The sequence below is a fragment of the Hippocampus comes genome, unplaced genomic scaffold (assembly GCF_001891065.2).
Source record: "Hippocampus comes isolate QL1 unplaced genomic scaffold, H_comes_QL1_v1.1 scaffold322, whole genome shotgun sequence".
NCBI lineage: Eukaryota > Metazoa > Chordata > Actinopteri > Syngnathiformes > Syngnathidae > Hippocampus > Hippocampus comes.
Window position 1 is genome coordinate 484,438 of NW_017805137.1, and position 14,703 is coordinate 499,140.

Consider the following 14,703-nt stretch of genomic DNA (forward strand, 5'->3'; position numbering starts at 1 on the left):
AATTGTATTGGAAAGATTTCTTTTGGTTTTATTGTCATTATTGTCAACCTTTAGATATCAAATGTCAAATTACCACCTAATACAAAAGGTGTTATCATGATCGCTTCAAATACAGTCAAGAGTGTTAATGCACACACACTCACGTCACGACAAAATGAATATTATTTCAGCCTTCTTTTGCTCCGTATCATATCCTACAATTTACTGATACCGAAACAACGAGAGGCAGGAATAAATGTCGAACTGTCATTTCGTGAGCTCAATCATTCAGGATTGACGGCAAATTCACAAATTTGGATATCGCCGCTAAACCACAATCACTTGGCACACTCATTTCTTTCATTCCAACTTGTCGATTCAATTTGGGTGAGCATCAAAAAAAGAATGCGATCACACAGGTTTAGCTGGCACGAATGCGTGCAGTCAAATGATAGCTTTGAAGGCGCCTGTGTCATCGCATCCAAATCATCAGACGCTGCGGTAGGTAAAGCAAGTCGATAGCTGGCTGTGGCAAAGCTTTGGTTTGTGCTGATCGTTGTTCTGAACCGAACACGCAAAACCAAGCTTCTTGGATGACGGGAAACGCAGCATATGTTGTTCAATGACACCTTATTAATCGTCATTCAGACTTAAAACCACACATTTCCCTTGGACATTTTTCAATCTCAGTTTTTTTTTTCTCGGTTGTTTTAGGCAAAGATGTCCGACCACACAGCCTATAAAGTCACACAATTTGAAGAAAGATTTTAAGAGCAACCACCCAAAGATAAATAAGAGTTGGTTTCAGTCTTTAGACCTCAACATTCAAGATATGCAGGCTTGTGTTTTTTTTGCATCCCAAGAAGCTGTTTGTCTGATGCAGGGCACCACCCAAAAGACGCAGCGATTTCACTGAAATAGTTGTGTCTTTTCATACCAGATACCTGCTTGGGCAAAGTCCTCCCGGACCAAATTTCCCTTACGCAATTTTGCACTAATTTAAATGAAATGAGAATGAAGATCAAAGTTACCTCACTGGGTCCATGCGTGGCAAAGGGGGACTGAGTCTGAGAATCATCTACAGTTCCGTAGTCAAAGCCTGTATTGTAATCTCCTTCTACATTGTTTAGCTGAGGCATGTTGGAAAAAAAAAAAACAGGAAAGAAGAATAAAGCAAGTGTTAACACAAAGGTTTGAACCGGGGGTTATTTGCTCTAGGGGTCCTCCCAAGCTGACTAGAGTCTCTGCTCGAGCTACACGGAAGAGGTTAGGGAGCTCGCGGGCGACCATCACAGATTTTCTTTTCAAAATCTTGATGGGTTTTGTTGCTTCTCTCATCTTGATCGTTTACCCTAAAACTGCCTCGGGGTCGTGCCGGCGCTGTGGCTTGGTAGCCAGGCATCGGTCGCTTCTTCTTAGCGGCAAACTTTTTAGCCGGTGATTTTTTGGCAGCCAAGAACTTTAACGGCTTGGCCTTAGTTTTACTGAGGGACTTTCGGGTCCTCTTCTTTTTCATGGAGACACTACGTTTGGTTCTCTGGAAGAGGGGGGCGGCGACAAAACAAACACCAAGACAAACATTCAAGGGTGGAAATGATTTCAAGGCACAATCAGTGAATGGTGTCTAAATATTGTAGTCCAATAACAAGCCATGACTGCTGCAACCATGTATACCACAAAGAAAAAAAATAAACAACTTGGACTACCATTGCAATGATGCGCACGATAATGTGGATAAGATACAACAATCACAGATGGTGCCTTTCATGAAACACAGACTCCATGTTGGGACATATGTACGATTTTTGGGACAGATGCACATTTGAATATTTGCTTTTCAGCAGCCCTTGATAGCTATTGCGGCACAAGAAAAAAACCTGAAAGTGGTTTTCGCTGCCACTGCTGCTGCATTTTTTTTTTTTTTTAAACATTCAGAGTGATAAAGACATGCTGGAATGCAAAGACGGGATTCAGTGGCTGAAGCCTCATAATAAAGACGGAGGTGTTTGACACACTGAGTATGTTTACATGCACATTATCATGTCAAGTTCAACCATGCCAAAACAACTTACGAAGAAAACAATGTTCAGTTTTGATTGATACCGCAATATATAACATATATGCTGTTATTGTTGTTGAAAGGATCCAGTGGCTACGGCAACTAAACAGTGTCATCAAAACAGAGCTTTCTAAACTGGACCCCATCTCAACTTATCATGAGCCTTCTTCAAATCAATAATCGGAATATCAATGTGCATATAAACATAACATGGACATACAGACAAGACCAAAAAGAGAAACCAAAGAGGGGATTGTAAACAAAGACAGACGACAAGTGGCTTTTCCGTTTTTCATTTACCTGCGGCTCAGAATACTCATCATCGGTCGGAACGATGTCAGTGGGGCCCTCAGCATAATCATAGAACTGAGAGTATTCTAAATCATCGGTAGTGTACTATAGATATTGACATAGAGAAAGAACAGGGAGAAAGGAAGGAACGTGTTAACGTTTGCAACAAGAATGCAGAGGGAGATGATGCATCTAATGCAGTCACCACAAGCATGTTAAACGCGTCGCGTCATTTGTTATGTTATTCAAAAAATGAATAAATACAGTCAGTTTATATACATTTACGCTTTTTTTTTGTTTTTTTTTCATTTTGGATGGCATTATGCATCCACATTAATATGCGTAACAGAAGGATGCAGTAGCAGCTTGGATGTGGCGAGCAGATGAGTGGGATACGGAAACAAGCTCTGCTGGTATTAGCCTCCAAACATGCTAACAGATGGGATGTTGAAGCGCTCGTAAACTGAAGGAATACAAAAGCCAAACTTCAAAGCCCTATACACCAGCTGCATTTCTGAGCACACTGTAATGGAACTTTCTCATTGAAAGCACGTAATGACACGCTTCGGGGCATCCAAGGTCAACTAAATGGAAGACGAGTTCCAAGCGAAGCGCGCAGATCCTCATTGAGACAACATACGAAAAGATTCAATTCACTCATTTATCTGTTGAAGCCATGACGTCCGAACAGCAGTTAACATTTCATGAGCTATATTTGACCTTTGCTTTATCAATGGCCAAACTATAACTCGGACAAGCAGATCATTGAGTGTGCTTCAATCCAATACTGTATATAGATCAGGGATCTTAAACTCACTTCACCTATAGGTATAAAGATTACAATTGGCATCTCCGGTTAATTACTTATTTCCATGCCTCCTTAAGTATATAAAGGGTGATACCCTTTAGAAACTTTCCTTAAGTATGCATGTAGGAAGACATTAGAGACAACTAATTATTATTAGAGACAACCAAGTGCCGTACAGAACTCAGACAGTCTCTTCAGTCATCAGTTCAGCACTCATTTGTAGCCAGCACATCAGAAAAAATATCCGGAATATGCACTAATAAACAGCACCATTTTTTTAAACACTTGTGTACTCCCAAACCAAGACCCATCTACAGTATCATTTATAATCTAGTAATCAGTTTTAAAGGAATGACCACTTGCACAAGAACCTGCATATAAAAAAACAAACAAACAACCAAACAAAATTCACCTGGCCACATTTTGGTTGAAGTAAACGATAAGAGCATTACGGTACACTAGCACACGATGGCCTAATAACACCTGCACTATTTGAGTGCAATAAGCAAATATACAATTTAGTGAATGTTGAAACGATTACGCATGCTGAAAAGGGAATTAAACCACGACTTTGCAGAACCTCTCCCACCCTCCCTGGTTGGCTGACCTCTTCCTGAGGCTGCTGGGCCTGCAGGGATTCGCCATGGGGGGTGTCACAGTCCGGGCTGTAATGTTCACAGTAGTCGTATGCCGCTTTGGAATCATCAACGATCAGAAGTTGTTGGATGTCGCCCTGTGGAAGGTAGAAGAGAAAAAAAAAATATCCTCAGGTTAGCTCATGTGAGTGTTTGCTTAGCGGATTAGAGTATAGCACTTTGCAGACAAGACAAGACAAGGCTTCGAGCATGACGACGTGATCTGTGATCTCAGGTCTTATCTTGGCCCAATAGACTCCAACGTTTTGAGTTGGCTGGTATAATGTCAAATTCTCGGTGGCATCTCTCCGGAGTCTGGCAGTACTGCGCTGCCATTAAGTGTCTGTGTAAAGAATCAAGTTTGCACCGGGTGTATGCAGAAAGTGTTTCGTAAACGAGGCCCTTAGAGTCATCGGGGCAACTAGGTGATTGGCAGTCAAACATGAGAAGAGAGATGCAGGCTGTAACTTGTCAGGAGAATGTGAGCATATATTCGCCCTTGCATAAAAATGCGATCTATGGATTCTGAGAATGTACCTTCGAATAGACATCCATTTGCTAAGACTTGCAGAGTTTCTTGATAATCTCTTTGTACAACCGTCAGTTCAACACTCAAGATTCCTCCCTGAGCGGCCCTGGGTGGGTGTAATGCTATTTTCAAAAGGATTTGATTTTCGAAACAGATCCAGCAATTCATGTACTACTGGCCATTTCTGGAACAACTAATGCAAAATCAAACCACATTGTTTTTTTGTTTTTTGTTCCGTTGCATCGTTCGGGTTATGGTCTAAAGGATGGGCACTTATCTGTACATCCATTTGCCACACACTAAGTCACATCACGACAAACGATTAGTGATACATTTAATGACGAAAATGCATATCATCCAGTGACTGAAAAGCTCTGATTAGTGGGATGGGATGTTTGCCTGAAGGTTCTGAACACCAAATCACTTAAAAGGCGAAACTATCCTTCAAACAGAGGCATGACTGTACTGTGGTGAAAACTCAATGGCAAGTCTGACAAGCTCTTGCCATTTTGACGTGTGTGTATGCGTTTGTGGAAACCGGACAGGAAAGGACAGATCAAGCTTTGCCTTGACTGAAGCTGACATGTATTACCTCATGTGTCACCCTAAGACCAACAGTGAATGCTTGAACCCGGCCTAGAGTCAGTTCTAATTAGCCCACGTCTGTGAGCCGCCCGTTTGCACACAAATACATTGCGGCAGCTTGGTGTATCATTACACTGCAAAAAGTCATAGAATTATTTTCCAGAATTATGTTCCACATGGCAGTGACAGTCAAGTCACGGCGAGCAGAAGAAACAATTCATTGACACGATCATCAAATCTACTCGCTTCTTGGAAACCCATGTGCCACACTGACCTTTCTTTCCAGGGAAAAATAACATTGTAGCCGTGCCATTTGGCAACGATGAAACAATTCACAAGCTCAAGTACAGGCAAGCTTAAAACTGCCAAATCAGGAGAGGGAACACCAAGAGGAACCTGGACACGGGCAGTCAGGCAGGGGTTTACAGAGAGCAGCTGCCACGGGAAAAGATGTTTTGTGCAAGGTAACACCTGGGGAGCGTTATGCCGAGGCTTCGAGTCTGTCTTCCGTGGCGGACTGCTGAGATAAAAGCCTTGGCGAACCTGGAGTAAAGCCAGAACTCCTAACGTATGCCCCTCCCGACTACAGCATTGCAAAATACGGCTCACAAACCATCCCGTGGGGCTGTGCCGTTAATGACTGCGGTACAAGAGGTCAATTAGAAAAGGGAGGAAACGGGGTCGAGCTCAACAGCGAAGACTTGTGAACCCCGTTTGCAACTCCTTATTAATGCACTGTTTTCATATAATGTACTCTTGGTAGAATTCACTGTGAGAGCCCTGTGGATATTTCGCAAGTATACTTATCAGTGTGTAGTGGCTAATACTATAAAACCGAAATTCACTCGCCAAATCAAAACACAAGCATTCATCAACATTTAGGTTCTTTGAGGTACTTCTCCCTCGACTACATGAAATGTCAATCATGGGCAACCTTCCTTTTGTACGATTCGAGCCAGCGATCATCAGACATCTCCACACAACAATTAGCTGACCCCCTTGAAAGGTCACACACACACACACACACAACCAAAAAATACATAAAAAATGGTTAGCCTTGGTCACTGAAATGCCTGAAAATATGCACACGATATTTGGGCAGGCAGAATTACATATTCACGCAACTTGAAAAGATTTGAGTTTTAAAGAACGCTAGATTTGTATGCCCTCAGAATACCAATGTACACGAATGTAACTAAAGTGACTGATCCCACAGCGGCCAAGTCACCGGAGTTAATGCAGGTGACACAGACAGAGAAACGGAACACCGGCAGTATTTGACATCGACTTCTGCCGATGAGCGCAAGGATCAGCGTGTTCTAACCAGGAAACGAAGGCACAGGCAGCGATGTACACTAAAGTCTTCAGTTCAGCCAAGTAATGTCACCCTTGCATGAATAGGTGGTTTCATTGCTTTGGCACGGTGGGGAGGCCTCAAGGTGGGGAGAGAGGTGAGGGAGGGGGAGGTGGTGGCGGGAAGGGCAGAACACACGGGGAGGAAGTGATGGGGAGGGGGGGGTGCGGGAATGAAAGACTTCCATTCATCTGAAGCAGGTTCCTTTCCAAAGTTGGTCGCTTCAAACCTGCGCCCGATATGGCATGAATAGACGTCTATGCAAAATAAAGGTCACTTTGAAAAAAACGATGCCCGCTTCAATATGAGAGTAAACGCATGCGAGATTTTCATATTTTATGAATCACTGTACAAACCAATGAGTAACCCGCACCAGATGTTATCGATTAAAATACCATAAAATACCGTAAGGCCGTTCGACTCTTGAAATGAAATGAATTATGATTTTATTTTGAGGCCATTTACCATACACTTGTCATTCACACCACAGAAAGACATCAGCGCGCCTCAGACCCCAATCCTTGTGACGAAAAAAAAAGGTTTTGAGCGAGCTGCTTTCACTGTTTATTTTCTCATTGTAAGCGTGTGTATGCTTAAGACTTCGGTATTTCCTTCCCCTTTACATCCCAGCATGCAATGGGCCCTGTGGATTTGAGCAGAGAGCGGCGACAGAGAACAGACAGGAAACCTGTTCCAAAAACCACACAGCGAAGACCCTGTTGGAGGACTTATGGCTCCTATTTTCAGCGCGTCCACTTTGTCGGCCTCTGACTGCGCACACTGTTTCATACAGATGCTGCCGTCTGTGCCCTCTCATAAAGGTAATCCAAACTGACGGGATATGCAACTATATCTGTTTCGAAAAACCAGGTTTTAAAATGAATTGTGCCTGCATTGCCTTCAGCGACTGGGAAAGAAGCAAACACAGCATATTTAGGGCCCTTTGTGTCCCTTTGGCAATGAGGAGGCACACCGAAAATACAAGCAATTCTTTTGCGTCCTAATAATGGCTTCCCATAAACAAACCAGCCCTCTCTTAGAAGCAAACATAGCCTCTCTACGACCTTTCCTTCCCACCAGAGATGACCAAGGGTGTCACTTCCATTATTGGATTGTTCTTCACCCCTCTATCCTCACATAACCTCGAAAGAGTTACCAAGTCTGCGGCGGCCTATTCAACCATTAAAAGCACTCCCATACTGTGCATGATACGAGCCAAATTAATGCATTTTGTAAGTGTTTCATGTGAGCAGGCAAGAATGTTTAGAGATGCAATAAAACATGGACAGTAGAACGCTAAGCTGTTTGTCAAACAGTTGAAAGCAAAACGTAGACAAGACGGACAGTTATTTTTGTTACACTTGCATGTTATATTTAGACAGTGTTGTTTATTGCTTTTCGCCTGCCCAATTCTGTGGTCTTGTCAGGTTATGCTTACATACGGTCCTTCGCACAATGCCCCAGGATGGAAGCAAGCATTAGTTCCAACTCCACAGATTTCTCATGGATCAAATGCTGCATTACACAGGAAGCGCAATAGAAATATACCACGTCCCAAGTTACACGTTTCAATTTGAAGCAATATTTGTGTTTCGATGTGCTACTTTCCCTACAGTCACTAACATGTGTGGCAGAATGATGACTATTACCACGAGCTGAATGTAACAGTTAAATCTTTCTTCTCTCAGGGAAGTCATGATAAGAATTACAAGACCGCATTCAATTACAGTTTGGATTTAACTCTTCTGACAGTTGCAGACGCAGTGGTTTCTGCCATGTTCATCTTCAACAAGAAAATCTGCATGAAATGTAAAATGCTTCAAATTAAGATAATACCAGTGCAACATTGGTTGGTCACTTCATCCAATTTGCTTCCAAGTGATGCAATTTCACAGATTGACAAAAATATCCCTCAAACAAAATCTAACAAGTGACGATGCAATTATAAGTGGGCGGATATAAGAATGCTGCAGTACTTAAGTGTTTCTAATTATAAGGTAGAGAGAACCAGTGACAAAGGCTCTTAGAAGTTTCCCAAGAGTCCACGTCGGCATCACAAAACAGATCAAACAAACAGGCCAACACAAATATGGTTATTGCGGCCACTGAAATTTAAGCAGATAGCACATCATGCATTCAAAAGTAAACAAGCCAACCAAAGCGCTACTACTCTAGTAAACTGTAAATATGAACAGGGACTCTTAAGACGGTAAACAAACACCAGTCTCCCTAATTCTATGCAATGCAGAAAAGAGTAGAGGCTAACTGCTCGAACCTTCTCGGCCCTTTTCGCACACGTGCCATCAAACAGAAATGTGTCTACTAACTATGCACTTGTCATAAAATCAAAGCATTGTTTCATGTCAACTCCACATTCATGGCAGTATTTGGCACTTTGTTATCGGCGCTTCACGTGGCAACCAAATGCAAAGTAGTTTAATCGAGGGATTGACAGAGAAGAGAAACGTGAATGAATGTGACTTGCAAAATTCCCATTGTTGATGGATGTATCCGCTGATGAGGACAACCTGCTACGCTATTGAAGCCACAGTCCATCTACCAAATCTACGAGAGTGAATGTAACTTGATCAGTGAAAGCAAGGCATTAAATGGTACCTGGAAAAACTCCTCATCAAGGATCCTGGTGCCAAAGACGGTGATGCCATTGGTGCTGATGGAGGTCTGGTCACTTCTGAGGAGAGGCATGGTGATCTTCTTCTTGCAGTCCACAATGACGGTGACTGTCTTTTTCTCCACACTAATCGCAACGCGATGCCACCTGTTCAAAAAGCAAAACGAAAACAAGGAATGGCCGATCAGTATGAACATACTTCGGAGCGAAACATTGATTCCCCGTTGCGCTCTCGTTCAATGGACGGGGATCATTTCGTTCGGGCAGTGACATCTCGAGATACAACGGGCTAACTGGGGTCACACGTGAGTATGACACCTCCTTCCACTTTGGAGCGTTTACCGCCGCGCTTAAGAGCTACTGCATACCAGGCAGCGGTGGACCACATTCTTGCCCCCACACTTTGGCCCTGTTTAACACAGGATTACACTCATTAAACTCCAAACTTAATCCTCCTTCTGGGTTACTCGGCATGACAGACATGGTGAACATTGTGGAAAGTGTGTGTCAGAATCCAGGAAGACCTGCCTCACCAGAGCAGGAGGCGTACAGTCAAAACATTGTTCCGAGGTGGAAGATGAGACTTGGCACCAATGAAAGCTTCAAATGGAGTACACAAGGCTTGAATCACAGATACAGATCCATATCTGATCATGTAGGGGTTGATTTCCTCTCATCAATCTTCTTTTGAACAAAAACATTCCAGCAACACAGCTTTGAGGAAAATAAACGTGCTGCACTGCACTCTCCGAGCTTAGCTGTGCGGCCGGAAGGATTACCTGTCACATTGTATGGTAGAAAAATAAAGGCTAACTTTGGTGGGTTCGAATCCACTTTTACAAATGGCCGCATTTTATATTGCAATGGAAATAACTATTGAAGATACAACGATTGAAAAATGACATGCGTTGGCCTCAAAATGGAAGACTTTACAAGCATGAACTGGCTTTGTGTGTTTTGTTTCACAAGATGGGGGCTTGCTGTCACAAATGAGGATCCTTTTCCACTGATAATACCTAATTAGGAAGTGGGCAAGGATGTCTCTGTCATTGTTTCCAAAAGTCTGGGTTTCCATGCCAATTGAACTAAAATGTCACTTTCAAACCAGGACGAGTCAAGCAGAGTTTCAACGCTTCTATTGAACAGTCACCATACGAGATCCTGAAAATGTATTAATTTCTCTCCAGCCTTTTTGTTTATTTATTCCCACTTATCCCTGCACAAGGGTTCATGTCAGCTAAGGCAAAGCTCTTTGTGAGAACTCGAGGATTTCTGAACCCGGGAGCATATAATCAGTTTTATGCGAAAAGGTTACAAGCACTGTTCCTGGTTGGGTGAGGTAATCCAAGAGGTAAGTAAAAGGGGGGATGTTGCAGAGAGGGGGGGGGTTAGCACTGCCTCCTCCAGCTCTCCCTCTAAAATAACAGAGGCAGTGAGTTCATGGATGGGGTCAGGTTGCCCACCGCAGTCCCTGCTGTGCCCCTGTAATCCTGCGTCCCTCGCCTGTCTCTGTGCCCAAAACCCCCCGATGAGATGGATAATCCAGTGATGGGCACCTATGGAGCATCAATGGGAAGACTTGCATTGGTTTCTTGCTTTTATCTAAAAGAGCAAACCACTGGGGATCAGAAAGTGTTTCACACTCTCTACATGACAACGCATAGCTGGCAATAGCACAAAATATTCTTCTGAATTGGTTTTTGTCAGCGTGTACGTGACAGTCCAGTATACGTGAATGATGACTCATATTGCAGCATAACTGGACTCTCTACCTGTGTAGTGCATATAGTTTGGTGAAGAGGCTCTGTAAGTGCATTTTTGTGTATGATAATGGAAACGTTCAGGACTTGACATACTTTCCATCGGCAAGGTTCAGTGTACGGAACAGAGGGTAGTCCTCCGGGGCTGGCTTGCCATTCTGATCCTCATACAGGAAGACAGGTGAGCGTCCAACTTCTATCCCCAGCTGCTGGACCCCCTGCTCATTGTAAATAGACAGAAGGAAGGACTGGAGGCCAGACTTGGGGCGCACTGTCGTCAAGATGGAGAAGTCCTCAGGGAAAACACCTTCTGGAAAGGGAGACCAGTTATTATGACTTTTGGATAGTCCTGCACTTGCCTCCCATGCAAATCTTCAGGTTGTAATGCAATGACTGCTATCAAAAGATTTATTGAAAGGACAGAAGGTTGTGATAGCTTCAGTCTTTTACTTAATACAGAAGACAACAGTGGGGTAATGTAGCATTCCAAGATCAACTGCAATACCTCGAACGGTAATTTATGAAATTTTCATATGAAGAATTAGCTGAAAGAGGTGAAAGGATGAGTTGGCGTATCTTACCGGGGAATAGCTGCGTGGTGGGCGCACTGATCTGGACCTGCTTGCCAACTCTGTAAGCAGCGTCCGGCTTTGATGCTCTTCGGTTTGTGCAAAATCCTGATGTTTTTGTCACTCCTTCGGGGTAATTTTGAAATTCTAATACTTTGAGCACATCCACTTGCTGTGCTGTGAAGAGATGCAAATGAAACATCAGTTAGGTCTTATCACTGCTATTGTGTTGAGTAAAACTATTATGGGTCCATAATGAAATGAAATGTAATTCATACTGACGTTGTAATTATGAGTAATGAAAATGGAGTGTCATGAAAAATTACTCTTCAGCACCAAAGGAAGAATCAGCAAGAAATCATTTTTGTCGTGAATCAAAACTGTATTTTAAGAACAAAAACTGCATCATAGAAGCCACACGGAGTCCCACTGGGCCAATATCGAAGACACTAACATAAGCCTTCACTTAAAATGTATTTTTGCAGAGTAAATATATGGACTAAGACATGTCTCGGACGACAAAACAACCCGAAACATCTCACTCCTGTTTCCCTGGAAAACTGCAATGGCACCCACTGGGCAAAATAAACAATGTGCCAACTGAGCTCCATTCTTGCTCAAGTGTAGGTTTACCTGGATAAGAGTCTCCTCGAGTTTTCCATTCTCTTCCATCTGATGCCCTGCACATAAAGGAGCACTGTGTGGCACAGCCATACCCGCTGAGCCCCATGTGAAAGCACTATGACTTTGCTTCTTCTTCAAAACTACCTCTCTGTGTCAACAAAGTTGGTAGATCGACCTATATACAAAGCACTCTTGTCCGATTCGGTTTGCCTATTTGCACGCAGCCAATTCAATAGTCAACTTAGACGATGAAACCGATAATCGGAAGGCCCCACGCCCCTTTTCCTGGCCCTTACCAAAAAGAACAATATGTAAAAAAGCAGTACAAGGAGGGAAAGCCAAGCCGCCCCACCACCTTTTTGGTTGGTTGGCATGTGCAGGTTTAATCCCTGGGTTTCTTTAACTGCCGAATACAAGGAGATCTTTGCAATTCTCTTCACAAAAGCATGTGGTTTGGGCGCAAGTCCCTGTTTCAATATGAATCTAATCCCATTGTACAATACGACGGGTGCCACCAGCACTTCTCAAAGAGCGGCGCGGGATCACGTGATGTTGATGCACATTACCCTTATTTGAAATGTTGCAGTTCTGAGTTTACGATTACTTACAGTACCTTTCCACGAGCCGGGCGCATTACATTGTCAGACAGAGAGCCTGTTTAAATCTAATCATGCAAACACTTTGAATGAAAATGGGCTCCAACCGTGTTCAAGCTAACAACGTCCCCGGACGTACATTTCACATTGGAATTGTAGTGGTTCACACAGTACAACTGACTGTCATACAACTGCTGTGGAATCAATTCCCACTCACTGCTTGCCTTCATAATCATCCTATGATTGAGATGCGACTGCTGCAGAATGCCCCCGAACAATGCATATAATGCATATCGTACAGAAAATGGATGAATGGCCCATCAAAAACAGACAAAATTTCAAGTTTAAAACAACCTTTCGGAAAGGTCATTCTCACATGCTGTGAATAACTAAAAAGGGAGTTTCACTCCCAAGCCAACAAAATGATGACGCAGCCAAGACATTTTTTTTTTAATTGTGTCATAGAGTTTTAGAGTATGTATGCTGTAAGCTGTTGTATGAACATGGCACACTTTGATGATGCCATGGGAATTACATACTTTTGCGATTGGGTCCCAAGGAAATGTATAGAGAACAAATGCAGAACACACCAGCTCAAAGCAAAAGGAAGGATCTCATCACGCAAGATTGTAACTGAGGATGGACCGTTTACTTACTTTGGAGAGCGAACTGAGGAAGTTACTGTGAGCTCCTGCAGAGGTGCTCTTTGTTCGAACTCCACTGCTCGCTCGGTCCAGATGCGGCCATTTGGCAGGGTGGTAGCCCTCACACTAGGATGCTGAGAAAATGTCAATAATGGCTATCTACAGTATTCAGGTGGCACAATGAGTGTGCTGAAATTTCAAGAGTGCATCTGATGCACTGGTGTGAGTTTACACTGGACGGCGAGTTGGGGAGCTAAGCAAACAGGGCCACATCGCGATCACCACAGCTCAGGTGGCATTTAAGGGGAGGCTCTCTGAATAGGCTGTAGGAGAGAGACAAATGGCAAGACGTCTTCTATTGCTCAGACATCATTATGCAAATCTTCGACACGTTGAGAAGGGGAGGAGTGATATGACGCATCATTGTTGGATGGATTTGATATCATGCCCATTACAGGTGTAATCGCTGCTATTGACAGTCTCATCACAGGAGAAACACAAAACACCTCAGCACATTAAAAAAAAAAAAAAAAAAAAAACATGGGGGGACCGCTGTCGTTTCTAGGCTGTACATTTTTACAGAAATTGGCTAGTAAATAAAGGAGAACCTTTTCACCTGCAGCTCCCTGAGACTCGAATAATATCTTCTACAAGAATGTCTCTATGTCCATACCAGCCCCCCCCCCCCCGCTTTCTCCTCACCCACTTTCCCGCTTACCCTCTGTCAACTTCCAAACCACCATCCCGACTGTTCAAACAAGACAGCTTTATGCGGATGTCATACCAACGGAATTTCTACCTTTCCTTCAGTTTTGCTTCATTAAAACCCTTTAGAGACGTCTTGATGTTCATGTAAACACATGTAATATGTCATCATATTTCAATAAAAATTCATTACTGCTCTTCTGAAAATTCCAAACGATCGAATCTTCCTCACTTTAGATAACACCTCCAGGAAAGGTAAAACAAGGAGCTGATTAGCGGTTGTTTCCTGCTTGAGCATATTATGTGCAGAGGACTCTGAAAATGCTAGCTTTGTCTTGTGGAATGCACATCTGAACCTGCGCCCCGGGGGCTGAGAAAACGTGTCAGTACACTGCTAGATGGGGAGAGCACCCTGCAGAAACAGCTTCAACTGTCATGACCCCTAAAGGTAGAGAGCCCTGACCATACTTGATTTAAAAAAAAAAAATAATAGTAATAAATAAATAAAGGGGAAATGGTCATTAGCTTTGAAAGGAGGTGTTGAAGCCAAGTGTAAAATTCTGTTCTTTTCACACCTATGGAGTCAATATGAAGTCCAAGAGCTAAAACTAAGGTAAACTAAGATCACTTCTCCATAAAGGAGTCGGTGGAGAAAGCCAACGATAATTCAGAAACCTGTTACTTGTGTGGCCGTGCCGGCTGTCAACCCAGCCTGTATACATAGCTGCCCTTTGAAGGCTTTGAAATCATAGGGGAGTGCAACAAGTACCATCACCAAATAACTGCACACTACTTAGAGGGGAAGCATTCCCACACAAGACACGCATCGTCCAGTAAGCCGAGTGAAAAAACATCTCAGTGCAAAGTTGAGAGGAAAAAGAGCTGGGCACTGATGGGGAGGGGGGGAGTGGGTAGTTGGTGGTGGTTGTGGGG

At 43.3% G+C, this 14,703-nt stretch overlaps 1 protein-coding gene across 5 annotated transcripts in view; it reads right to left on the bottom strand.

The window, feature by feature from the left end:
- The window catches only part of col11a1a (collagen, type XI, alpha 1a), a 43,902-nt gene that overhangs the window by 28,080 nt on the left and 1,119 nt on the right, over positions 1-14,703 (bottom strand). For 2 of the 5 annotated variants that reach the window (XM_019867138.1, XM_019867141.1), the window contains exons 2-7: positions 11,214-11,378; positions 10,729-10,942; positions 8,857-9,019; positions 3,745-3,870; positions 2,339-2,434; positions 1,011-1,109 (exon numbers count right to left, since the gene is read on the bottom strand). In XM_019867138.1, the coding sequence (XP_019722697.1) occupies positions 1,011-1,109; positions 2,339-2,434; positions 3,745-3,870; positions 8,857-9,019; positions 10,729-10,942; positions 11,214-11,378 (863 nt within the window). Of the gene's footprint in view, positions 1-1,010; positions 1,110-1,330; positions 1,517-2,338; positions 2,435-3,744; positions 3,871-8,856; positions 9,020-10,728; positions 10,943-11,213; positions 11,379-14,703 lie in introns of all 5 variants that reach the window. The other 3 variants (XM_019867140.1, XM_019867142.1, XM_019867143.1) reach the window with 3 other exon arrangements.